The sequence below is a fragment of the Cyrtonyx montezumae genome, unplaced genomic scaffold (genome assembly GCF_038088225.1).
Source record: "Cyrtonyx montezumae isolate F1298 unplaced genomic scaffold, pur_monq_1.0 scaffold_4, whole genome shotgun sequence".
NCBI lineage: Eukaryota > Metazoa > Chordata > Aves > Galliformes > Odontophoridae > Cyrtonyx > Cyrtonyx montezumae.
In genome coordinates this window covers 10,778,293-10,805,291 of record NW_027072045.1, presented here as the reverse complement: position 1 = coordinate 10,805,291, position 26,999 = coordinate 10,778,293, and the positions used below count along the sequence as shown (strand labels likewise).

The window sequence follows — 26,999 nt, the reverse complement described above, 5'->3', positions numbered from 1 at the left end:
TCCCCTGGCTGCACACCTCTGCCTGTCACTACCTGTTTGCCATGTCCCCTGCAGTCGCTCCTTCTCTCTTTCCCACTAGTGAAGGCTTACTTAGTTGATGAAAGCCAGTGGCTTACAGCACTCAGCGTTAGCAATTAGTCCTGTCCTGTTGCTCTGCCAGCCCTGGCAGTCTCCCAGGCACTGATGATCTGAGACTTTCCTACTTGCAGTAGCAACCAGCCTCTTCTCTCCCCTTTTGCTTCCTACTCCGTTTCCTACTCAAAAATATTATTTGAGCATCCCATAGCTGTGATGATAAAAGCCAAGAAAAACAGCAATTTGAGCTAACAACTCCCTGTCCCCATCAGTGCCTTCTTGTGAACCAGCTGAGAGCTGCAGACTATCTTTGCTTTGATACAGAAAAGTCCCTCAGTGGTGAGGAGGACAGACATAAGCAGACACAAAGACTGTGGGGAAATGGTTTGTACAAGGAAAAAGGAGGAGTGGATACAATAATTTGTAGTTTGCTAGATGTGGTTCCCAAGAGTAAACATCATCAGAGCAGTAGACTTAAGATGGATTGAGGTGACCTGATAATGAGTCTAACAGGTTGCTTTTACCTGGTACCTGGCAGCAGAAGGGATAAGAGAGCTGCAGAGAGCACTACCGTGCTCAGCTGCATGTGCATCTCCTGCAACTCTCCTCCTAACTCAGAGTTAGCTTGCTGCCTTGGCATCACTAAATCCATGCTGGAAGAGCTACACTCTTTCATTTGATGAGTGACAATTTCCTCCTGGTATCATACTCCTAAGATTGGGCTTATTACAGAATAATTTTAAGGAGTTTCCTCTTTAATAAAAGCAAACCCTGCAGCAATCATTTCTCTCTTTGCTGGTTCTCAGACTTGCTTCCTGGAGATAAGGAAAGCAAACAAATAAACCAAAAAGCCAGAATCCAATAAAACCATTTCTCTCTTATATGATGTAAATAAGGTTCCTGGGCATTCATCCATGGAGAATGGCCGAGAATAAAATCCACTCATTGTGGTATTATGAAGAAAATGGAGAACACAAATGAAATGGTCTCAAGACACTGATCCTGCTGACTGCTCTGTTACATTCTTCCCAGGAAAAAAATGTTTGGAGCACAGGATTGTTTCTGATGGACAGGACTGTTCAAATTAGTGCTGCAATTCCTATCAAAATGCACTTTTAAAACCCACAGTTCCCTTTCAATTATAGAGCTGTGCTGGATTTAAAGATCTCCATCCAGTCTAGAATTGTGCACGACCACAGTAGTGACTTTCCTTCCCAGCTGAGGCTCATGTTGCACCTCCCATAGTTCTTAGAGCTCCTGCTGTCCTGTCTGCAAGCAGACCACCTTCTCTTTGAAGGCACCTGAATAAATTAGTCATGTTCATTACTCATCACCATGGTAGCATGAATGAGGCACAATAGAAATATGTATTCTTAGCTGCATAAATCCCTGCCAGTCCAACTGTGGAGCAGAAACTTAATTTTATATCATCTCTTCCAGTTTCTCCCTATTCTTCCCCCATCCCTTCTTCCCTACTGCAGAAACCATGACACAGACATGGTTCAGCTGCAGACAAAGCTGTGCTGGCAATGTCAGTGGGCTCCATAAGGCTTTAGAAAGCTGCACTCTGGATTTGTGCTTAGAGGAACAAGTGTTTTCCTGTTGGCTTTGGTTAAACAGATTCCTTTTGGATCCCATTGGTGTGTACATGGGGAACATGCACCATGTACTCATTTATCAGTGCAGATGTGTTCCTGAGCATCTCATGGAATGTGTCAATTGTCTTTCTGTAAACATCCCTGTGTAGAACAAAGGGACGGAAAAGGTTGAGAGGCTCAGCCCTCTGGAATATGATGGGAAAGCCCAGCTCTGCTGGTACCTTCCCATTGCCAATGAAGAAGTGGTAGAGCTTCTTCTCATGCAAACATTTTTCCAGAAATTTCAGCATGTCCTGTAGACGGGCCTCCAACTTCTCTGGGGCCCAGTCCTGACTTGGACGTGCCTGCAGCAGATGCAGCAACACTGTCTTCAGGTGGTAGTTGGTGAGCCCGCTTGGACCTGTGAGGCTGCACTGCTTCCCATGGAGGAAGGAGAGGATCTGAAGGCAGCTGACATGGCAGGCATTGGCAGGCAGCATTTTGGAGATCATCTGGATGAACCTCCTCTCATACACTGCAAAGGTGAGAAACCAGTGAGTGCTGGAGGGGAGGTCTGCTGCCAGGCAGTTCCGAGGGAAATGAGAAACGAAGTAAACGTCAGAGTTCTCGTACTGCACCACAGGGGTGAGGTTGAAGGCAATTGATTTCCCTGATCTAAATTTTATCTTAAGGGCTCCTGGGGAGTCCAAGAGGCTAAAAGACAGGTCAAATTCATACTTGTGGGAAATTTTGTTCCAGGCCTTGGTGACTGCGATCTGGAACCACTTCATGACTTGGTCAGCATCAAGATATTGTGTATTTTTGAAGCACAGGAGGTCTTCCATTTCACTGCTGAGTCTGGTATTATTGCCTTGGCTATGGAGAAGGCACAGCATATCTTCTCCTAGTTTAGTCTTATCACAGATGCAACCTGTCTCATCCTCATCTGCCCTGCACACCTTGATAGTGCCATAACCTTGTTCATCTGGGGGAAAAGAGTCGCCAGAGCACCATATCTGGGACCGAAAACAATATGGCTCCGGGGGTGCGAAAGGCACAATCAGATCACAGACAAAAGGTTTACGCACTCTCCAGTTCTCATACATACTCCCCACACCCATGCAGTCCTCCACTTCCATGTCAGCATCCCGGTTGCAAACACTCCTCAAGGCCTCCAGCAGGTCATCTGCAAAGCCTTCCACCATCTCCCGCATCCTGGCCATGTCTCCAGTGGTACCCAGGATGCGCTTCTCATAGAAGCTGGCTAAGATGGCCTTGTCAGGAAAGGCCACCCCTTTAAATGCTTTCCCCAGGACAGCCATGTCATCCTCGTCTGCTCCTGTGTCCTGCCAGTTCCCCTCTTGGAAATCCTGCCTCCAGAGCTCGATCAATAGGAAGATGACCATGGAAAGAGCAGTCCACATATCCCATTGGACCTTTTCCTCTTTGACATCCTCCACTACTTTTGCTGCCTTTTCCAGAGCCCTCTGTGCAGCTTCCTGGCCTGCGATTTCCTGCTCCAAGCGCAGCTTCTCTAGACGAAGGATCTCCTCCCGCTCCTTCATTTTCTGGATGATTTCTTCCGTATTCTCTGGGACGGTGCCATTCTCTTTAGGGAAGAGGAGTGGGTGGTTGACAATAGCTGTAATCATTACTAGGCACACTCGGAAGATTCCCATGGACATGGCAGTTCCTTCACTGAAAGTGAAAAAAGGCAGAATGACCCACGACTCAAGAGTATATTCTCTCACGAAGAAAAATCTAACAATCCCCACTTGAATAGAACATATAGCATCCTTTCTAACTCTATAGTGCCTGAGTTCCTAAGCTAATTCCTGTTTCTACAGGTTAGAAACTAAGCTTCTCAAAGAGACTTTATCAAACTTTTATCTGTGGATGGTGAGGATGAAAGGATTCTTCTCATTACATCAGCTTTGAAAAACACAACCATGAAGGCAGTTGCTACTGTCAACCCACTGCAGATCTGCTGGGATACTGTGGCAGGACCTTCCCAAGTATAAAGAAAACAGGGCTGGAGGTGATTACTACTTGCCTTCACCATAAGGTTAGAATTAAGGTAGGGCAGATGTAGCATAGGCAGGTCAAATGTGATGGCACAGACAGGCTATTCTGGCTACCTTCCACGTGAATCACATCTGGGGACCCACACAGCCAGCTTGAATCAGAGTGATCTTCACTGCCAGTGCTGGCTGTGTGCACCTGGGTGGGAACAAGCCAGCATGGTTTTGTGCATCTAAGCAGGTACTAAAGACAGAGTAAGGATCGGCCTGTGGCAAATCCTCCCAGTCCCCAAAATGCCTCATGACTGTGGTCCCTGGAAAAGATATTTTTAAACTGGAAAGGATTTCCTTTAACCCAGCGGTTTTAAAGGCATCAGGTTGTTTACTTTTGGAGTTTACTATTAATTACTATTAATCTTGCTGTCCCAGACCCTGGGCAAGGAGGAGAGCATCTCTGACAGTCTCATTCATGTCTTCACAGAGGATGCAACAAACTCAGATCTAGTCCGGTGGGCTTTATTATAGTTAGTGCATAACAAACTTCAGGTCTGAGTGGCAGAAACCTAGGCTCCCTTACTGTGAGCACTCGCTATGCATAGGAACTGTAACCATTGGCATACGCTTATCTTTGCTTATAAGAAGGCTGGGACTGGAATAACGAGGCAAAGGAACAGGACTGAGTAGCATTGTCCAAGCAGAAAGAAAATTCACACGGTGCTCAGGATAATGCAAGGTGCCCCTCCCACTGTAACATTTACTAACAATCCTTTTTTTACATCCCCCATACATACATAGATGCACACCATTACACAGACTTTGCATTGAAGATGGTTTGCTGGCCTTTCTGGTCCCTTTTACATTTACATTAACTCTTCAAATCACCAGATAATGAATTAAAGCTGAATTGATGCCCAAAGCTGGATGTTCCAGTTATTCTGTGAGCTCCGTGCCGGGCCACATTTTAAAAATAAACTGGGCTCACCCTGCATTGCAAAAGGCTTTATCAGTTTGCTGGGGCAGGGCAGGAAGCCTTGGTGAGTTCCTTTCCCTAGTGCTATGTTCTTGCAGGCAACCGTGAGCTTTCCAGACCTAAAAATAACATGGCCAGAGGCCAGCAGTCTTGAGCAGGGCAGCATTGCTCCTTTGCCTTGCCAGACCCCCATTTCTGTTTAGATGTTTTATGTTACTAAAATACTTTTCATGTGCTTAAGGCTGAAAGAAGCCAACTTCCTTTTCATATTCTTGTACCCTTCAGAACTCTCCCTTGCCCAGCTGCACATGGCCACACTGCTTCCAGAGGCTACCTGCTCCAAAGCAGATGGAGCCGGGCCAGCAATTCTCCAGCCCAGTGCTGGTTCGCTCATCTGAATTCATTGTGGATTGCACTGAGAAGTCTAGGATATCCCTGCTGATTTTGCAGGACTAGGATAGGAAGCACACTACATAATTCCCCAGCAAACTGCACAGGCATCGACATCTGGAGGCAAATCAGGATGAAAACTGGAAGTGAGAACATCTTCAAGGCAGCATGAATTTGCAAGAGACCTCAGTTTTCAGCCTTAACACCGGGGAAGTTCTGATCGAAACTGCCCTTTTACTGCTATAGCAATTTACAACAAAAATGAAGGCCAACATGAAATCCAGTTCGGGCTGAAGATTAATGACACTCAGTGGCCAAGGTCAGTGGAATCTGCCCTTGTCAGCTCCAAGGGTTGCACAGGCAGAGCATTCCCACATCTCGTCAGAGACAGCTTTCCTGGCTAACATGGGAAGACTAATTTATACAGGTGAAACCAGTAGCACTGCCTGCTAGGGCGGTCCAGCCTTCCCCATAACAAAAGCTGTTCTCTTCACTTGCTTTCAACTTCAGTCCAAGCAATTTAAGCTTGATAAAAATATTTATACCTGCTCTGGCTCAGACAGTTTGTGTGGGGAAGAGGGAGGGAGTCCAAATGTTTCCAAGCTGGTGACTAACAAAAAGAAACACCACTGTTTCATCTACACATAAAATTTAGTGATATTTTATGCATGAATAACAAAATAAAACTATTCATGAGGTTTTGAGAAGGCAAGTTCCCAAAGCAGTCTTCAATATTTTCCAATTTTCTGGCCACACCAGTCTCTTTCCATTCAAAACACAGTCATTGTCCATACTCAGCAACAGGCTTACATTTCACAACCTTCTGCACCCCCTCTTGCCATAGTCCTGGGGCTCCAAAGGTCCCTCCAAACCCACCTCCAACACCAGAGTGATTGGTTTCCTCCTGGGCATTTCTGGGGCATTCACTACTTCAGTGACTGGCACTTGGTGGATGCTAAGGTTAATGACATCTCCAAACAAACCAGAGAATTGAGTCGGCAGGTACTGTCCCTGCTCTAGATGGGAAGTGAGGACTCAGAGAGATAAAAGCAGCTGATAGCTCTGCTGCCATTAAAAACAACCATCAGCAGCATCCAACAGCAGGTTGTGTGTTCAAAGTCGTCCCTAGGAGCACCTGTAGCTCTCCCTACTCAGCTCCTGGGCAAGTCACACCTCATCCTTCCAAGCCTGAAGCAGAGCCTTTGCTACAGCATTGCAACCAGCCGCACAACAGGTCCTGAATGATACATGGAGGCCAGAGAGGGAAGGAAAAAAGACAACACTGCCATCTTCTCTGAAGACAGAGAAATACTAATGGCTTCTTTATTTCCCTCACAACTTCTAATACTGCTATATGTTCCCTTCTAGTTATTTTCCCCTTAAATTTTGAATCATGGGAAGCAAAACATGCTCTGGCTGGTGTCCAGCAATAAACCAGATAGGAGCAAGCTGAAGCTTTGATTCTTAAATTAGAAAAACCCAAGTCAAGGTATTGAACATGGTTCAGTAATGCACTGAAATAAGCTGAGATGTCATTTATGACATACTCAATTACTTCCTGCAATTTGGCTGACGTAAAAGGCAGTGAATAGGTGACTCCACATTGTGTTTCACTTTGGTAGGCTGCAAGAAAGGCAGCAATTTGAAGAAGGGATAGTAACTACAGCTGGATGGGAGCTTTTTCTTCAAAAGGTGCCAAGTTTTTGAAACCAGAGTTTTCAGGGAAACAAATGTAATATTTGAGAAGGCCTCTGAGGTTTAGAAAGGACTCTGCTGCATGTTTTGACCAGAGAGAGGAACAGCCATAACAGCCACCAACCTGCTCTTTGACTTTCTTGCTGGGAGGACACAAATCCCAAACCCATGGGTTTTAGTGCCCAGCCATATTCCCTCATTGCTGGGCTTCTGGGAACCCCACAATAACCCCCCTGCCGCAACGGAAAACAAATTGCCTTTAGGCCTGAAACTGCTCATGTTGCATTTATGGAGACCTAGTCAAGACAAAAATGAACATATTTAGTATAAGAAATATTCCAGAATTAAGTTTGCTGAAAGCCCTTTGTGATGCACTATGCTCTCAGCCAGTTTGCAAATACTGCTGCCTTTGCAGTTATATACTTGGCAGCAGCAGCAAGAAATTAAGTTCCCTCTTACTTCAAGGACTTGTTACTTGAGAAGTTCAAGCTCTGAACTGTAAGCAGCTTATAAACTGAAAGAGAAATGGGAACTGCAGAGATGCATGTCAGTATTATTGTTCCTGACAAAAACTTGGAAAGATGCACTTCAATTAGCCAGCCTCACACCACTGACACTACTGTTTATCTACCATCTCCCTATCAATATTTACAGAGCAATCAAAAGACCTTTGCTGACTCAGGACAGATACTGAGGACAGTTTTTCTTCCAGCTTACAGATAAAGAAAGTTTCAGGGATAGATACATACTAAATAGATACTCGTGGGAAAAGGCAAAGGTACAGCTAGAGAGGGCAAGACGACAGTAAAGGTATTAGAGTGGTCCCTGCCATTAGCTGCTGAGAATGTGTGGTTCAGATTTTGCCTGTTCCGTGCTAAGAAGAAGAACAACAAAAAATAATTCAGTGTGTGATTTTATTTGTACACATTTAATAACAAAGCATGCATCTACACCCTTATAGTCCGATGACAAACTTTCCCTAAAAGCCCTCACCACATTCAGGAGGGGTAGCTCTTTCCCCACCCTTGGTGCTGCTGTACTCATCATCTGGTTGCTTTCAAGTCAACATGGTGCTCTTCAGCTTTGACCTGAGCTTTCACAGGAATTGAGGAATTGGTACTGACAGGACTTCAGTCAAACCTGCTTCATTCTTAAGACCATTTTTTACTGAAGAAGCATTTTTTTGGGGTGGGCAGAAACCAAGCGCTACTCTGGTGAAGAATTTCAGACCAGAATCAAGTGAGGTTCCTATGCCAGAAGTGCATTTGTTGGGGCCTGAAGGTTACCTGATGGGACAGACACTGCCAGCAGAGTTGTTCCTGGGAGACATCATGCCCAAGCACTGTATCTTCAAAGAAGAATTTTCAGGGCCACTGAAGTTGGCCAAGCGCAGCTGGCAAGGCAGTGGACCTGGGGGAGGTTGGAGCGGCCCTGCAGCTGAGGAAAACACATAGAAGCCTACACATTGAAACAAGCCTGAAGGTGACCAAGGGCTAATCACACCAGTCTACATTTCCTACCTGGCTGCATAGGTATTAACTCATGTAATCATGTCTAGTTTTCTAGTGGGAGTGGGTCCTGGCACACACAGCAAGAGCCTAGGAGCTCAGACAGGAATCTTCAGCTGGTTTCCACCTGCCCAGACCCCATTGCTGCAATGAGGAAATGTCCACAGATGTGTATACAGGAGCAGAGATACTCCACAGAGATGCTTTACTTTCTGCTCCATCATGAGCTTCTACACTTTGCTTAGAGGGCAGCCAACACAGCCCAACTCTAGATGGAGCACTGGCAAAGGCTCCTGCCTTCCCTTCTCTTGAGCATGCAGTCACCTGCAGTGTATGCAGCCCAGCCAGAAAAAACAGCAGCCATAAAAAGCAATACAGATTTTGAGTACCACAAGCTTCTTGTTGCTGTTGATTAAGCTTATGAGCAATGTGCCCAGCATTCATGAAATTAGTTACTGTCACAGCTGGTTGAGCGTGGACAGGTGGGGACAGGTTTTGTCTGTCTCTCTACTAAAGCAGCCTGTGGAAAGGACTTAATACACCAATGCATGAGGTGCAGAGGCCTGGATGTTGAGACCATAAGCACATCTAAAAGTAGACCTAGCTAGCTGGCCTGCTCAGGACTGCACAAGGTGCATATGACAGTGTGACTGCTTAGAAAGCCCTTTAGCTGTGAAGCCACAGAACAGTTAGACAAGGCCACATGTCCAATAACCATTGTTTTGCTGCTTGATTGAGAACATGAGCCATCTCAACATCCGTGAACATCCTGTCCCAGTCCTGCTGTGGTGCCAATGGGGTCAGTTACACAGCCCCAGTCGGACATCCTGCCCAACAAGTCTGCTGTGGACATTCGGAAACAATATTTTCCTGTGAGGTCACCAGATCGGCTATTTCCAAGGAAATGCTGATGCTCATCCTGTGTACAGGACTAGGGAGCCCTCCCTTCCCAAAGATGAGGAGATTTGAAATCATGTGAGCGTTGCTAACATTGCTCTGGAGGCAGGCACTACTGTGTGGCCTGTACTGGCCTCAGGACTAGTAGATTAATTATGGGCAGCACAGGAAGGACCCACAAAGCTCCAAGTAAGGAGTTTGACTTTGCTAGCACCACTCCAAGCAGAAGAGTGCCCAGCTTGCCCTAGGAAGGCTGAGGAGTCTCTTGCATGTCTTCCAGTCATTCATTATCTTTGCCATCAAGAAGCTTTTCCTTGTGTCTCATAAACTCCTCCTTACTGCAGTTTGAATCTCTAACTTACCAGAAAAAACTGTAAGTAAAAGTAGAATAAACTATTTCTTTTCTTCTTGCAGAAGCACTTAAGATATTTAGAGGCTCTCCCCTCCTACATCAACTTTCTCTGCACACAGATGCATTCGTAATATGTTGCCATAATACAAAGGAGCCACAGCTCCTCCTCCTCTGCTCCTAAAACCTGGACAGGACAGAGCTCCCTTTCTGGCATATACAGAGTTATTTTGTCTTCTAGTACTTTTTCAAAACCTAAAGAGATATGGGACTTGCTAGATTTTCAGTTTCATCTCTGAGTGGGGTTTAAGTCAGCATTTCAGCAGCACCATGTCATACCTGTATGCACAGAAAGAACATGAGTCTGCCCCCCCTTATACCACCAGAAACTAGCAGCCACTGTCAAGGACAGCACAATAGTTACTAAATAAACAGAGCCACATCATGCGTTCACTGCATCTATGTAAAGCTGGACACGAGTGGGAATGCCCAGGGAGATCAGGAGATAAAACTGATAGCATGAGGAGTGTTTCTCAGCACTCTGTCTCAGTGTCCTCTTGCTGTTTGACTCACTCATCTCTCACCAGCAAGCAGCATGAGGGATGCCTGCGCACTGCCTCTGCTCCCCTTGCTATGGCCAGAAAAGGTTTCCACACATTACAACACACTGCTTGCTGCGAGCGATGTGCGAGGGGAAAGGTAGGAAGTGTGTATGTGGCTCCCACCCACGCACTGAGCTGTTGTGGTAGGATCCTGGCCAGGAGCAGCTTGGCTTTTTAAGCTGAATATATTGTCTGTTAATTAAGAGGAGAACAATTGGAGTAGGCTGAACTTTTGTGTTTTTAGGAGGAGAAAAGTCAGGCACTAAGACAAAAAAAAAACCTCTGGCTTACCAGTCTCACCAGCTTCCTCCCCCTCCGACCGTGGTGGGAGCCAGGCCACTCCCTTGCTCAATCTTTCATCAGCACAGATGGACACAAATGACAATAACCCCCCACTATGCTTTACCAAAAGCCCAATAATGTCAACCACAACGTAAAGAGCAATGTCACTGCACACATGCTGTATGGCCTCCATCGTGCTCACAACGGGACCTGCTCTGGCCATTGCTGTCTTGGTCACACAACCTTGCATGTGTGGGCAGCCATGCCTCATTGTTTCATAGGGAACAGTCACCTCGTGGAAAGCTGGTAGGAACACAAAAATGGATCAGTTGCCACAGTATCTGTTTAAACCTGCCCTTTTTTTTTCTTCCACAGTTAATTCCCAAGGTGAAGAAAACTTAAGCAATGTCATTAAATCAGGCAGCAGTTACTCTGACTCTCCTCATCCTATGATAAGTATATTGCCTGCATCCCTACGTACCTGATTTAACTGCATATAAACACTCATTGATATGGATCCTTCAGTATACAGTGTTGGAGGAAACATTACTAGAAAGCTGGTTTCCCAGGAGGGATACACAACTCCAACACATCTAAGTGCGGCACAGCTCAGATGTAACTTGCAGAATGATCATTTTACATGTTACATTATGAAGCCCCATTTCAGTCACGTAACACTGAGTGTTTATATATTACAGTGAGTAGAAAGCACATGCCTTGAATTGACGGATGCTTCCATGTTGAGAGACTGAACCAAAAACAACATAAAGTCATTATAGGCTGGGAATTTGCTTGATCTGAGATCTCCACCATAGTCTTGACTCAGTGACAAAGTAACAGTCACACCAGGAGATCTACAGGCCCAAGTACCTGCTTAAATAGAGCTCAGAAATGCTAGATGACACTGGTGGTCTGTGTGATATTGGACTATAGTTTTGATGACTAGTTACAGCTGTTTGTATTCAAACAGTTGAGTAGGGACAATATTTTAAAGCTGGCTATTGTAGCAAGTATGTCACCACAGAAATGAAAAACAATGCTTTACTCAATTGCCTGAGCTATAATACAATACAGTTCTTTAAATGAAGTAGAAATACCAGACCATGAAAGTCTCTGCAGGGATGGGTGGAGTGTGGAAGAAGAGAACAGTAAAGAGCACTTTTACTGCAAGGCTTCCTCTGCTCTCACCAGGAAACTCACGACTCTCACAACTGCTTCCTCTGCTTACCCTAGGATAAATTCCCCAGTCTAAGCGGAGGCAGTGTGCATTTCATGCCAGTGTCTGCAGGAAGAATCAGACCATCTAATTTCTTTACACAGTGGCTCTAGAAATGAACAGCAGAGACAACACAAATACTCTGGGAATCAGTAAGCTCATTCTTGGCTTGCTAGTCATAAACCTAAAAGCTGCCAAGAGACATGTACACACACAAATATGTTGGCTGCTGAGTACTGCTGGCTATCCCTACTTTTCAAAATTGAATTTCACAATTTGAATTAATAAAAATAAAAAAGAGAGAACAATAAACCCCTATAAGAAAACAAATCATCCTACCTCTGTACAGTGCTTCCACAAAGCTCATCCTTTAGGTGGCCACTAGCTCAGAGCTGTTTACACTCAAGCGAGCGACTCAGAGACTAAACTATTGCTACACGCAACTGTGTGTAATAATTTTCACATGCTCTTTGCTCAGTCCCCTCTACTCACCAATAAGAGACCATTCAGCTTTTTCCTTCCCTAAACAGTTTGTAAAGTCACTGCTGGGAAGAAAAACTCTGGAAAGATTTAATGGGATAAGAGCGATGTAACATGCAGTGCTGAAGTAAAAGTACCAAATACACATGTGAGGGCCATGAACCCACGTGGTTTTCATTTGGGATGTGTGGGGTGAACACAGATGCTTGCTTCCTTTATAACACAAGCACAACAAAAGAAGACTTTGTTTGAAAGCCAAGGGGCAGGCACTCTTATAGGCTGAGTTATAACGTAATGGGAACTGTGAGTCATAGCTGTGGGGCCTCTTATAATGGGCACAGAAATCCCCTCTGCTGCTCCAAAGTTAAGCTCTGCTGCAAAGAGCTTCCAGCTCTTCATGGGAGACTGAAAGCATCTAGGACTAACAGCTGAGCTAAGAATGCACGCTGGGGATGACTTGCAATGCAGAAAGGTCCTTTTCAGTTGACATTTCTTCTCGTAACTCCTTCAGAACCAGAGATCATAACTTGTGCTCATTCCAACAGCACCAAGCAGCTCAACAAAGAGCTGGGATGGACATCATCCTTGCACCTTCACACTGGCTTTTGTATTTGGCTTCAAAGAAGCATGGTCTTGATGCTTACTTTGAGCAGAACTAGCTGTCTAGGTAGGACTGCAGCAGAGCTCTATGTCTTTAAGTTATCTGAATTACCAAGGAACTTACGCCATGGTGTGTCACAGTAAGGGAGGATCGGCTGATTGATTCCAGCTACCCAAAATACAGAGACCTATCTCAATACTTGCCCCTCATAGCCTAGGAGAAGATAAAAGTCTTCTCCAGTTATCACCAGTGGTTTGCCATATGCAGCTTAGTAGTGGCTGTGCTACAGAAAATCCAAGTGCTCTTTCTCAAATTTTCAACAGTCGTGATGTGTTGGGTTTTTTTGCAAAATCTGCAGAGACATTTAGATATTTAACTCTCATCTGAAACCAGTGGCAGTCAGGTACCTGAAGATACAGGGGCACATGATTTAGGAGCTAAGCATTTTGGATCCAGATATAAACACAAACATAAGCCTGTATCATGCAGATTAACTGTCTCAGTTTATGCTTGAGAGCATCTCCTTAGCTCCACCTCTTGTATTTATCAACATTCTCCAAGAGCTTAGGGATAGAAAAATAGAGATAAAAGAGTTCTGAAAAAGCAATACAGTCTGTCCTGCCTACACTCAGCGCCTACGCTGCTTGGATGGTTTTTGGAAAGTCTGCTTTGCTCTGAAAAGCTTCCAGTCTAGACTAGGGCTTAACTACTCCTAGCCATAGGAATTTCTCCTTATCACTGTGTGCACTTTCTCCAAAGAAAGGTGTAAGCTCTGCATGGGTTCTTGCACATATAGATGCTATCTTATCATAGGGAGTTACTTCTCTTCCTGAAGGCAGTGTGGGAACCTTTTGATCCCATTCACCGTCAGGTGCTCCCTGAGTACCACCAAAACCTCTGCGATTCAGAAGAACTGAAAACAAGGCACTCTGAAGTTGAGTTTCATTGTTTTCATTTGCTTTTGGCAGCAGACTGTGTCTTTCCGGTTGACGGCGCCCATCATGGCTTGGGCAAACAGAGAGAAAGATGCAGCCAATAGTCACACAGGTGGCTCAACTGACTCCCTGGAACTAATATGTCACTTTCCTACTCTGCCTCCACCACCTTCTCTGTGTGCTCTTCCCTCTGGTTTTGAAAATAAAGGAACAGTACATTTTCTTTTGCCAGGCAACTGAAGTAACCATATGAATCAGAGACTGTGCCTAACAGGGCTTAAATTCTGCAACAGTTGGCCTCAGTGGCCCTCATCCGTGCCAACACCATGCTTGGTTTTTCCAAGCCACATGCATGACAGTGGGGCGCACCAGATATTTGCCATGTAAATGCTGAAAAAGCATCTCTGCCCTAGAGCACATATCCCTGATATAAATAACATGCTGGATCAGCCAGAAAAACCTGCCTTAGAAAGAGAAATAATAATGAAAGGTGATGGAGAGAAAAGAAAAAGAGGAAAAAAAAACCCAACCTAATTTACACACAGGCAGTGGCAATGGGCCAGCTCTCACAGCTTTGATCCAGGCTGGTTGAAGAAGCTAGCCAGGAAACTCTGCTAGAGCAGAGCAGCTGTCTGAACTGAGATGGGAAAAAGGGAATGAACACCACCCAACACAGACACAACTCCAGAATAAATAAGAATTAAATCATATGGAGTACGTGAAGTAACAGGTACTGAGAGCTCCAGCAGGACACTGTGGCAGCCAGGACTGCTGCTCTGGTAGCTGCCTGTGTCACCAGCTCTGTTCCCTCCCTTTCCCTCCCACCACTCTATCTCAAGTCACATTCTCAACGTGGTACCACCAGACTTCTGTGTTTCACTGGGCAGTTCTGCTTTTTGTGGGTTTCTCAAGGATTTTCATACAAACAATCTGGACTGGTAATACTACGCATTGCTGCCTTGTAAAAGTTACAGTTTCACTTCAGTCCAGCTGCCTCTGATGTCTGTTACCCTGACCATCAGGAGGGACTTCCAGGCCTTTCCCCCTAGCTTTGATATCTGTAAGAAGTGGGTGATCTACAGTTCTCCCCGCATGGGTAAAAGATCTTTGTCAGGTTCTCCCATGTAGCAGTAGCAGCTGTCAGCAAAGCTTGTGCCTTTTATTTCCCACCAGCCTTTCCCTCTGACTAGACACCTATGGTACCAAGCAGCCTGATAAGAGGAATTCTACACTGAATGACGGAAGCCTCTTAACACTGAACTTCCAAATTAAAGCCATTTACCAAAGAAACCTTCTGAGTACTGCTACATCAGGTAGTCTTTGTCTGGCCCTTACTGCTGGGAACAACACATAGGTTACTAAATGATGAACCACACCACTTCCCTTACATCATTTCTCCTGCAAGATCTCCTAGCAAGAGCCCATCAGGAGACCCTCCTAATGTATGTCAATTCTGGAAAGAATGACCCCTAGAGCACTTACCTGCTACACGATTTTGCAGGTGCTCATTAAACTTCACATTACTGTGGTCACCACAACGCAGAGAAGACTCTGTTCAGTCACTCACTGCTGAAGCACAGCCAGGAAGTCTGCAAAAGAGAATAAATGAGGAAGTTCAAACAGAAGATGGGTACATAATGCAGTTAACTAAATTAGAGATTGATTAAAATAGTGATTAATACCACCCTCCTTACCCAGTAAAATGATCACAGAAGCTCAAGACCTGAAATAATCAACTTTGAAGTGATCAGGGAAGAGTTTAAACTCCACTTCTCCCATAAGAACGGGTGAGAATGGCTCTGTGGGTCTCTTAGCACTGCAGACACATGGGCAGGCAAGAACCTCCCTCCTCCAACTCCATCCTCACCGACCAGCTCTCTCCTTAGAAATGGATTAGGGTTGAATTAGCAGCTGCGTGAGTGTAAGGGCTGGGACGGCTTTGTCTGGGATTGGTCTGTCTCAGAAGTCATCTGGCTGCTTTAAGGAGCTTGCGAGGTAGAAATACTTGCTAGGGGAGCTGGGTTCGGAGAGCTAATGTGAGAAACAGAAAATGAAGGAGATGAGGCAGGAAACAGTCTGAGAGCGTGCAAGAAGACATGAGGCACAGAACCACAAGATAAACTACCACATTTTGGGAGGAGAGAGAAACTATGAAATTTTAGATACAACAGGAAATGAAGTAAAGTCCTTGAGCAGAAGTGGTCGATTGGCACAACAAGCAGAGGTCACCCAGCTGCACACAGACAGCACCTCCCTCCTGCCCAGCTGCCATCACAGCCACTTCAAACCTCTGATCCAAAGCCTGATGAAAGCAGCAACTTTTTGTGGGCTGAGCTGGATCCTCTGGAGCTGGGTCCTTGGAGGGCTTAATGTTGAGTTGATGCACCCACGCTGTTCTGAGTCACTTCACACTGGCAGCTCTCGAGTCAGGGTTGATCAACTCCTCCCACGTACCTGCTCTGAGCAGATCATCTGCAGTCTCACTTCTCTGTTTCCATCTTGAACTCTGAGGCCAAACTGGACAAACGGGCTCAGCCCTGACTTCCTGTGCCTCTGCACCACAACACTACCAAAGCTGCCGAGCCAGGAGTCAGGCACTTCAACCCTAGAAGGGTTGGATCCACACTGTAATATTGCAGTGGGTGTTTGTTAGCCCTCAGGGCCCGCAAAGCCTGGTCCTGTGGTGGCTCAAAGCCAGCTGGGTACAGCAAGAAACTTTGCTTGGAGGGAGAAAGCTGAGGAGTAGTGTGCTGCTGGACAGGAAGAAGAGCAGGAAAATGATGCTAAGGGGCCAGAAGAGCCCAGCTCCAAGTCTCACGTTCAAGAGTAGCTCAGCCAGCTTTGTACAACCCACACGTGTGGAAACCAAACCAAGCTAAAAAAAGAACCCTGCTGGCTCTCCGTCCCTCAGTCTACTCAGATCTTCTTCTTCATGCTGAGGGATGAATGGGCAGAAGGCTTTGCGTACACAGCTGAGCATCCCTGCTAAACCTGGATTTCGTGGCTGGGCACACAGCATTCCTGGCCAGGCTCCCTCCCTGTCTACAGCTGCACAGCAGCCTCTACCTCTCTCTCCCACCCAGCAATTATGTGTCAGGATGGAAAGTACATGCTCTGGCAGCAAAGCTGCTTTTTCTCAGCCTAAGCGGATTATAATAGCACTTGGGAGAGAAGGAGCTAGCCCACCCAACAGCCTACTTTAAAGAGGATCTAGGCTTTTTTTTCCAGCTCTTTTCTCCACTGCATTACTGAAGTTATAATCCAGAGCAATTCTGAGGAGCAAGGAGTGCAGGATAGGACAGCGGGGAGACTAGAGCAGGCTCCTTATGGAGTTCATAGAGTTTATCAGTACCTACCAGAACAAAACTTTTCTAAATGTTCACCTTGTTGACAGGGGCTGAATTTAGCCTGAATGTTGACATGAGAAATCTCGTTTAAGAGAAGATGCAGTTATGTAAACAGGGAGCAATAAAGCTTGAAAACTAAACCACCCTTTTTGCTGATATACTCACTGCACTCAGGGAATTGATTTAACTATTGGGGGAGATAAAAGTACACCACAATATAACTCAGTAAGCATGTTTCCTTATAGTACTCTATTTGAATGATTTTTTTTTTGCAAGATACTGAACTAACACTCAGCAAGTAGCCATTTGCAGAAGTGTGACTAAAATTGTCCTTACGAAAACCATATAGTTATTCATAAAAAAACAAACTCAGAAATGAGTTAGATCAGCGCTCTGAACATCAGTTTCTACGGGTCAGGTTTCCTCTCGCTGTTACTCATTGCCACATAAGGAGGATTGCAAGCACAGGCATACCTCAGAGGCTGCAAGGGCACATGGAGAGAACCGACACAATGAAATGGGAGCATGAGTGAGAGTTTGGAGCTACTGACTTGTCACTTGGCCTAAAGCAATCACTCAGGAAGAGCAAACTCCTCTGCTTCTGACCAGACTTCTTCAGTCTGACTTGTACTGAAGGGGAAAAAACAAAGTTTTTTCTTCATATACTGTAATGCTCCAAGCAACAAAAAGAGGAAGACAGTTAGGCAGGGAGGGGTTGCAGTTGAGCTCTGCGTAAACAAGGACAGCTCCCTGGGCAGGCACAGGTACCCAGCTTCCCTTGTGCATGCTGCTAGTGCAACACCAAATGCTGATATACGTGCACCCCATCCCAGGCAGCAAACAGTCATCCACCAGCAAGGACGTGAGTCCTCAGGGCTTCACTACTACCGACACTGGCTCTCTAACCTCTTACTACTTCTGTGGAAATCATACTTAATATGAGTATTTTTTTCCCACATGAAAGCAGTATGAAGCATCTATCGTGCTAAAAACAAGGCTTTCCAGTTTCCATGCCTAATTTTAATTCCCTGCTTTTCCCGAAGGACCAAAATAAACCCTTTCAAATATATTAAGGAGAACTGGGAGCAGTAGGTTTTAAAACTAGATGTCTATGAAAGTAGACTGAGTATCTTCAGTCAGAGCTGCAAAAGAATATTGTTATCCCCACCAAAGCAAATTCAAAGCCTCACAAAACCCGCCATGATTTTGTGCTCCTGTCCCAGCACTCTCTGCTTAGCAGGTCACACCAAATAGCTGTGCCTGAAGGAGATACACTGGGTATGGTTTAGACCTATAGCACTCATTAAAACCATGTTAATTCAACCACTGACCCACCCCCACTGCACCTACTAACCATGTCCTGCAGCAGATTGCTCCCTTCACTGCAAGCTGAAGATGCCTATAAAAGCTGAGGCTCCTTGTGTCAGTTTTATGGACCAGGACCTCCCGTACCCCAGTCCTAAGCTGCTCTCACCAGAGCCACAAATACCAACTGACCATCTTCGAAAGAGATACCTGTGCACAGGAACAGCAGCTCAGACAGAATATTGCTCCATCTCTCTGCGCTCAGTAGAGATACGGTATCTCAGAAGAAAGGCAGAAAAGTTTTGTAACACGACGAACCACTCTCGAGCCATGTAACGCCGACCACAAAGGGCAGTGCTGAATCTCGCACCCACTGATCGCTCCGGGGACCACCACGGCATGAGGTCCCACTTCTGCTGTTGCCACCAGGCAGGGATGGACGTTGGGGTCTCTTCCACAGACCTGCCCCTGCTGCAGGCAGCCCCAGAGCCGTCGGCAGCTGCTCCTGCCCGGGGAGCCAAGCTACCAGACTGCGTCCTGGAGTAAGCCTACCTTAGAGGCCGGATCCTTCCCGATGGACGAGCACCAAGAGCCCTTCCAGCAAGCGGCTCACCCCACGAAACCCCACCAGCGCGCCACTCCTCTTTCAGCAGCTTTTCCCCCCGCACCACCACGGCCAGAACGGCCTTCCTGTGCGGGGCGGCCCCGCTTCCTTCGCTCCCCCCTCCCCCGGCTGCCCGCTCCAGCCCCGCACACTCACCGCAGCGCTCCGGGCCGTGCCGGGCAGTTCCCACCACGTCCTGCGGCCGCTCCCCGCTCGTTGAGATGCGCTGCGGTGTAGGGAGACCCGCCCAGCCTGTCCGGAGCGGGTTTTCTTTCTCTTTATGTCTTCCCCCCCCCCCCCCCCCCCCCCGCCCCCCTTCCCCTCGTTCAACGCACCCCAGCCAGCGCTAGGAGCCGCGCAGTTTGCTCCCTGAGCTCCCCGCCGGTTACCCCATCGGCTTCCCAGATGGTTTTGTGCCGAGGGCACCGGGGACGGAAAGGAAATGCGCTCATTTTGTTTCTCGGATGTATTGTGACCTCCTGGTGGTTGTGCCGAGCGTGCGGAGCAGCGACCTCGCTCCCTGCAGGCTCTGATGGAGGGGAACGCGGGGATCCTGGGGCCGCTGGGCTGTTGGTATGGCTCAAAGCTGGCACAAGGGGGACATCGTACATCTGTCTGCCCGAGGTGCCACCTTGGAGAGGTGGGGAGGTGGGGCACAGCCCGATTCATGTAGCCAGTAACAGAGAAAGGCCATCGTCACAGATTTCAAAAAAAAGCTCATTTCCAGCACTACCCCGCTAAAGCACTGCTGTGCTTAAATGGCTCCTTACAGACCTAGCAAGTTTGCTCAACTCCCATCACAGCCCGAGGGAAACAGGTTTGAGCAACAGCTTAGCAACAGCTGTCTGACTTGTGGGAACTTTTCTGTACCCTTCCTCTTCCCAAATCATTGCAATGACTCTTACACTGGAACAGACGTTGCATGTTCTCGTGCACTGCTGCCTTGATTTTCTAAGCTCAGTGGGCAGAAGGGCTGTGTGCAGTCGGAGACGCTGTTATCTCTGCAGTATCAAATCCAAGGCACAGCTTTGCATGGAAGGCAGCTCTTCTCTAAGCGGTAAGAGGCTGTTATGTTGACCTCTGAGTTTCCTGAGGTCCTTGCAGAACTGATGAACAGTTCTAATGCTATTCAAAAGGGTTGTATTTGTAAGTTTGTGTGGATGGGCATGGTTTCCTCAGCATCTGAATCAAATTTATTCAGGTTTGTTGGCGACCTGGGTGTTGTTAATACATTCCTTTCCCATTATGCCATAGTGTAAGAAAATCATCTCTTGCAGGAACAGTGTGGCATCTCCCCACTGTGGCTGCAGGACCCAGCCTGTCTCAGTGCAGTGTTTGTTTCCCCTGGGAACTATGCAGCAGCTGAAGAGAAAGTAGATCCTGCTCCAAGATTGCAAATATCTATCACCTAATCCAAAGGAAAACATCTATTAAATACCATCTGCAGAAAGCCAGATAAGGTATTATTTACCAATTCTGACCACGCAAACATATATCTACACACCTAACATATATTGAACAATATAGATCACTATAGGTTAGAGGGCTGTGATTTACGTTCATCTAAATTTTCCTGGGATGCAGCAGATGGGCAATGCTCCAGGGAAAAGATCTGAACATTTTTTAAAAGGGAAGGCTTACATCATGTAGTGGAAATGCTGAGTCACAGCTTGAAGCAGTGATTGAACACCTGGTGGGAAGGCAGGGCCAACCCAGGGGAGCTCAGGTGCATGCAATGTATGTGAGTGACCAGAAGGAGCGGAGCCAGGACCCACACCTTGCCAGACCTCATGTAAGGGCTGGCAGTGGAGGTGAGAGTACCTTGTGGGGGATCCCTGCCTATTAGGAGGCCTTTCAAGAGTAAGTAGTTTTCTTTTTTTCCCCTTGTTTCTGTGCCCATAGTTGTTGCATTGAGAACATCCTTGCTTACTGCAGCGTAGGACTTCGCTATTTTATTGTTGCTGTGCTTCCCATTGCATTATAGCATTACACATACCAACGTATGCTATTATATATTCACCATCCTATTCAGGGTTTTTGTTTCTAAGCTGGTGTGAGATTACGGAAATCGAGCCAAGACATTCTGATTTGTTTTATTATTATTTTTATGCAACTCAGCAGTTTGAAAGAGGCTGGAAAGTGGGAATCACATCTCCTGACAACTAGTACGTGATTCATTGTTTGAATATTGTTGCACCACAGAAGGCTGAAGATGGTTATCTCACTAAAGGTAGTAATTTATTTGATAATGAGCCAAGCTCCACTAGCCTGACTCAAACGTTGGGCAGGACTCGAAGCTGTGAGCAGTGAAGTTTAACAGTGCTGCAGCACACTGGGACGTAGCCTTTGGCTCTGTCACATGGATGCTATTGCAGCAGAAGTTAGATGTAATAATGTTATTTCTGCAGCAGGCTCTGAGGTCCCGTCAGCAGAAGAACAAGAGTAAGGTTTGAGCTGAGTGTTTACCTCTGTGTAAATTTTTTCCATTTGCTTTTGGATATGTTAGAAGATTGAGAAATTGTATTATTTTTTCCATTAGTATTTCTAATCTGTTAGAAAACAAACACTGTTTCTTCAAACTGTTATAAGCAGTAAGTAAAGATAAAGTTCTTGCAAGGTCTGCAGAGAAGGAGTAGGGATATGACAGAGCTGTAAGCAGGTGGCAGTGAAACAGGTTTTAGTAGAGCCTGTAGCTGTCATCTTCACAAAGAAGATATTGAGCTGCTGGCAAGGAGAACACACGAGGACTCACGTTCAAGTAGGGGAAAGATTCATGCTCAAATGATGCCTGCTATGGTTGTATCTTTTATACTGCAAGTGACTGTGTAAGCTCGGAGGAGACCCCGTTAGAATGGGATTCTAGGAGGTGTAGCATTTTTTTGGAGGTACAGCTTGTTGTGTCTAGCAGAGCAGGAGCAGCCCGGGGGGAGAAAGGACCATGAAGACTTCCTGTGAATGTTTCACAGCTACCATGCAAGGAAGTGTGCAGGGAGATGGAGGTCACTCTCATGGAGTCACAGCTCACCAGATGGTGTCCTCACCTTACATGTGACCTTATAAACACCTTAATTCTCTGCAACTCCTGTAGTCTTTCTCAGGTATTATGAGAGGAGTGTTTTTAATAGCCTCTTCCTTTCAGAGGACTCAGGTGTTAAGTAGTGAGAGATGCCAGATAATCTCCCCCTAGATGAAAACTTCGGTGACTGAGAATTAAAAGGCTGAATAATAAAATATAAATGAGGGGTACCGTAATCAGAGATAAAGCTGTGAATTCTGCTCTTGGAACAGAAAGGCTGTTTGAAAGCATAGTGGGGGAATTTCTGCTAATGAGCACCTTATGAATATAGACATAGTTCAAAGTCTTTTTTTTTTTAAATGAACACAAATACTCACGATTGTGAACCAGAAGAGCAGAGTGCTGTTTTCTTCCAAGGTTCTGAGAGATTCTCTGGGTTTGGCTCTGAGAAGGGCAGAGGGTAAGAAATTGCTGGTGTGACAGACCATTGTAATCCTTGTTGCAGAACTGGAAAGAAAACCTGGGGGGGGGACTATCCTGCAGTTTCAAATGGTGCTAGGGAATGGTGAGTTCAGCTTGGATCCAGGATTACTGACCTGATTTCTGTTGCTTTCCATCATTTTAATCCATTTTGTTTTTTAATGTAAACCATATAATTGCATATTACACACAAACTGCTTGTCAGCTTCAGCTTGTCTCAGAGCTAACCAAGCTCTTTATTAGGGTATTTCTATTAATCAAAACATTACCATTTTCCTAAAAAGTTAAATAATGTAAATGAGATACTGTATGTTTCTTCCTCTTGAGATCATTGGCTTAACTCCAGTGCCAAACACCATCAAGGGTTGCTGCTATTTTTGATTTGCTGCATGATCTTATTGAGCAAAGTAGAGGGCCTCAATCTAATTTGTCAGAACAAGTGTTTGCGTTATAGAACTATCATTTAATTTAAAAATAACAAGAGGTGATTTCAGAAAGGATAAAGTAAAAATGTCAGTTGGATCATTAAATAATCAGGAACTTCTTAGCATCTCTTTCTGACTTGAGAAATCACACGTTTTTGTACGTTCTTATTCCCCTTAATAATGCCAAACTGAATTAACTCAGAGAAGGCAAACTGGATTTTAGGGCACAACCCAGACTGTCAGCCTGCTGACAACATCTGTAGTGTCACTTGTTGGAGACCATGAGACTGCAATTGATTTTTATATTGACAGAGAAATCACAACACTTGCATGCGAAGAACTTATAGATAACATTTAAAATATTTTGAATGTATGTTTTACCATAAGAACTAATATTTTACCATAAGAAAATGGTTTGACAAATTTTGCTTTCCTTACTGTAGAATTCCCATTGATATTACTTGGGTAATATGAAGAAAGCTGTATGGGAATTTTGGACCTCATCCATGAATGTACGTTCACCCCACCATTACGTCTCCACGTGTTGATCTTTATTCGGAACACGTTTCCCATACAGAAAATGTCCGGGCTGGGAATAGCTGCTGCTGGGGGCGGTCTATCAGAGCACTGTGGTGGGGCACCGCCACCTAGTGGTTTTGTCTTGCTACAGGACGGTGTGACAGGAAACGCATTTCAATCCCCTACCGTCGGATTTTCCTTTAATGTTTATACCCGAAGTTATAATCATGTATCCAAAGAGTTCGTCTTGCGCTATCTTGAAGGCGTGTGCTGTCATGGCTCCTGCCACAAATTGCTTACATCTTCCTGGATGATGTTTGAGATTTTACTCTAGTTCTTTATATCTCAGCAGCAGACCATAAATCCTTACATTCAGCAAATGATGGCTTATCATTTTCATGCCACTATGGTTTAAAGCATGCATTAAATTAACTGCCCAGGAGTTGTGACTTCGAATAAATCAGTAAGAAAGTATTTAGCCACTAGTAACTCTTTCTGCACCTATTCAAGCACATATGTGCTGCTTGCACTAGCTCTTTTATGAGGCTGATGGAACAGGTGATTCTGCATTTTATCACAAGATACTGATATCTCCTGAACTAAATCTGATACTTAAGGATTTATAACAATCATTTGAATGAACTGAAGCTTCTTGGGTCCATCTTGTCTCTGTTGCCAATGAAACTACAATATAGTATAGTAGAACTATGCTATAATAAAATATTTTAGTATAATAGCAGATTATTTCTTCTGTGGCTGAGGAATTTTTTAGGTCTTGCTAGAAGGAAGGTTTTTGTAGAGCTCAGAACACAGGCTTATTTTGCAAGGGAGTTTAAAAAGTCATCCTTCTTCAAGACCTCTGTCCTTGTCTAGAGGTTTACAGTATTACGTAAGTACATCATTTATAGCTGTCGCTGTCACAGCAGTCTTGCTGGATGGCAGCTGTGGTTAGTTGCATTTTACTAAGAAATATAAAGCACAGGGGATGCTGAGCAGCTGGCTATAGGAAGCTGTGGTCAGAAACCCAGATATCCTCAAGTGTCTGACCAGCTTCTTGATCATAAACCTGTTGATGTGTGTTGTAGGCTTTTCTTTCATAATTAATTCAAAGTGAATATTGAGGTTTTTATCCCAGTTTTCTCTTCTGTTGTACATAAATCTGTTGAGTGTTCTAATCATAGTAGTTGTCTTATTAAAATCAGACTTCAGAGCAAGCTATCACCGACTCCTGATGTAATCACACTGTTATGTCTACAGAACTACTCAAGGTGCAGCCACTGTGGGGGTGAACTTGTCAAATCAAAATGAATTCAGCTCAAGGGGCACTTGTCATGAAGGCCATCTATAGAGTTAACATTGGCAAGTCTCGCGGTGCACAAATCACCACAGCTTTGAAAAGCAGAAGGCCATGAAGATGCCTCGATATATGGCTATAAGTTGTGGACATACAACTGCTGTTATCCACGACTACGAATGTACCCTAAAAGAGAAAGGTAAAGGTCAGTTTGTAAGTTTACATTATTCTGCTTTTTGTTCTTGTACCTCCAAGAAAAGGTATCATAAATATCCAGGCTGTACTTTTTTTTATATTGTATGACTTTTTTTAAACTTTTCAGCAGAATTTTCCTAACAAAGCAGAAAATAATGTCTTCTCGTATTGCTTCATAAGTGCAGCTGTTCATTAAAAGTCTAAACATTTCCAGGATATTGGCATTGACAAGAAAAATGAACTTACTGTCATCACCTCCCTGGTGCTTTTATGTAGGAAGAATCACCACAAAGGAAAATGAAGTAAAAGAGTGCAAAACCTAGAAAAGGTACTTTATTTATTAATTTATTATGGGAAATGTGCTTTGATACGACCAAAACTTTCAGAAATCAGAATGTTACGTAATTAAGTCATACGTATACAGAGTACATTATGATGTGATCCCACTGAGGGAGAGAGACGCCCCGCCGCCGTTGCTAGGACACGGCCCAGCAGCTTCACCCGCCCCGGGCAGCGCTCCGCCGGCGCCATGGAGGAGGTGAGCCTGACTTCGGGCTGGGCGAGAGCTGTGCCACAGGCAGCCCCGGCTGCACCACCCCACAGGACTGTAGGGGCTGGAAGGGACCTCTGGTCGCCATCTAGTTCAGCCCCCTGCTAAATCAGGCTCTCCATTTAAGCTTTTCCAGGCGGCGGGGACTTGTGTACTCCTCAAACCAAATGAAACGAGTGTTTGCTCTTAGACTTCCAATTTTTAAATTGACAGTGCTCACCTTTCTGCATGAAAGTTTTAGTAATGACAGCAACGTACCTGTGACAGAGTGTGGTGTCTGGGCTGATTTATCTTGCTGCTTAGCAGATCCAGCTAACTTCCAAGAAGTGGCCGTTCTGCCTCTACTTGTGGTTATTTTCTGCACAAGGCTGTAATGGAGGTTATTTTCAAGCTGTTGGGGAAAATGGTGGGGTTTGGTGTGTGTAAATTGAGCTGGCAGTATTTGGCTTCAGAGCAGAGTTGCATCAGAAATTTCCCCTTTGAAGTTTAACACGTGCAGGGGGTGGATTTACTTACATTGCTGATGCTTTCAGATGCTTATTGCTGGCACTATTTGCATAAGAAGAATAAACTAATCATACTTAACTATGTAAGGAATTGGGAAGAATCGAGGGGAAAATACTGGCTCACCTGAATAACCAGTAGATTATTTAAACACAATAGTGGTGGTATTTTCTAGATTTTTCTAGACCCATCTTTAGAACAGCCGTGGTACTCAATTACAGGAACGCTTAGTGTTAAAGCACAAGTTATTTCAGTAAAATCAGGGGAGATCTATTTGAAGAGCAGAGTGGAATGTGCACATTATACGGCAGAAAAGAATCATAATTACAGAAGGTTTTTGTCTTGACTTCTTAGGAGGTGTTACACACAATATATTGCTTTTTTAATGTTTTGAAGTCAAAAGCAAAATGTTCAGTTCCTCCATTAAGAAATTATCTGTCTGATTTCATTCAGGAAGAGTCTGCAAAGCTGTATCTCGAAGAAAGTACTCTTGAAGCACTGGAAAAAGAATTCCAAGAAGTCATCAGTCTACTTAAGGAAGATAACTCTCTGGAAAAATTTCGAACAGAATATGAAAAGCTCCATGCTGTTTTGAAGAAATCTCATGAAAATGAAAAGCGTCTCATGGAAAAATGCAGGGAGCTGAATGCTGAACTTGTGATGAATTCCTCTAAAGTAGCTGTTCTCACAAAGATCTCTAAGGATGACCAGGAAACTATATCGTCAATGAAGAAGGTAAAGTTTTGAATAGAATTAAATATAACTTAAAGTTGTTAATGAAAAACTTGGTAATAAGAAAACAGACTATAAGAACAGTTTATTTTTGTATAGGGGTCTAAATGGGTGGGTCTCCAGTTTCTTAACCTCTGCTTTGCTACTGATGGCTTTGTTTCCTTAGCTTGATATTTTTATTCCCCTCAGTCAAATTCTGTATTTATCTGCATAGGTCTAAAACTAAGTTGACTTCATCAATTTTCTATTACTCGACAGTACTCATACTTCCATATCTGTAAAAGAGCACATCTGCATTTCCAACTTATACACTTTTTGAAACTGGAATCTCATGTTTTTGAAGCGTTGCTTAGATGTTAATTGCTGCCAGAATACTAAAAATCTACTTACATGCTGAAGTATGGATTGTAGATGTTTCATGGGTTTCTGA

The 26,999-nt window shown here is 44.9% G+C and overlaps 2 protein-coding genes across 4 annotated transcripts in view; one reads left to right on the top strand and one right to left on the bottom strand.

Annotated features, from left to right (window-relative positions):
• Window positions 1-643: 643 nt before the first annotated feature.
• ITPRIP (inositol 1,4,5-trisphosphate receptor interacting protein) overlaps window positions 644-26,999 on the bottom strand; it is a 434,606-nt gene continuing 408,250 nt past the window's right edge. The window contains exons 2-4 of one of the 3 annotated variants that reach the window (XM_065746767.1): window positions 19,011-19,138; window positions 15,081-15,187; window positions 644-3,350 (exon numbers count right to left, since the gene is read on the bottom strand). In XM_065746767.1, the coding sequence (XP_065602839.1) occupies window positions 1,688-3,337 (1,650 nt within the window). In that variant the 5' untranslated portion in view covers window positions 3,338-3,350; window positions 15,081-15,187; window positions 19,011-19,138 and the 3' untranslated portion in view covers window positions 644-1,687. Of the gene's footprint in view, window positions 3,351-15,080; window positions 15,188-15,292; window positions 15,366-18,299; window positions 18,928-19,010; window positions 19,139-26,999 lie in introns of those variants that run through there. The other 2 variants (XM_065746769.1, XM_065746768.1) reach the window with 2 other exon arrangements.
• The window catches only part of CFAP58 (cilia and flagella associated protein 58), a 54,516-nt gene continuing 52,829 nt past the window's right edge, over window positions 25,313-26,999 (top strand). The window contains exons 1-2 of the mRNA XM_065746598.1: window positions 25,313-25,321; window positions 26,192-26,572. Coding sequence (XP_065602670.1) covers window positions 25,313-25,321; window positions 26,192-26,572 — 390 coding nt within the window. The remainder of the gene's footprint in view (window positions 25,322-26,191; window positions 26,573-26,999) is intronic.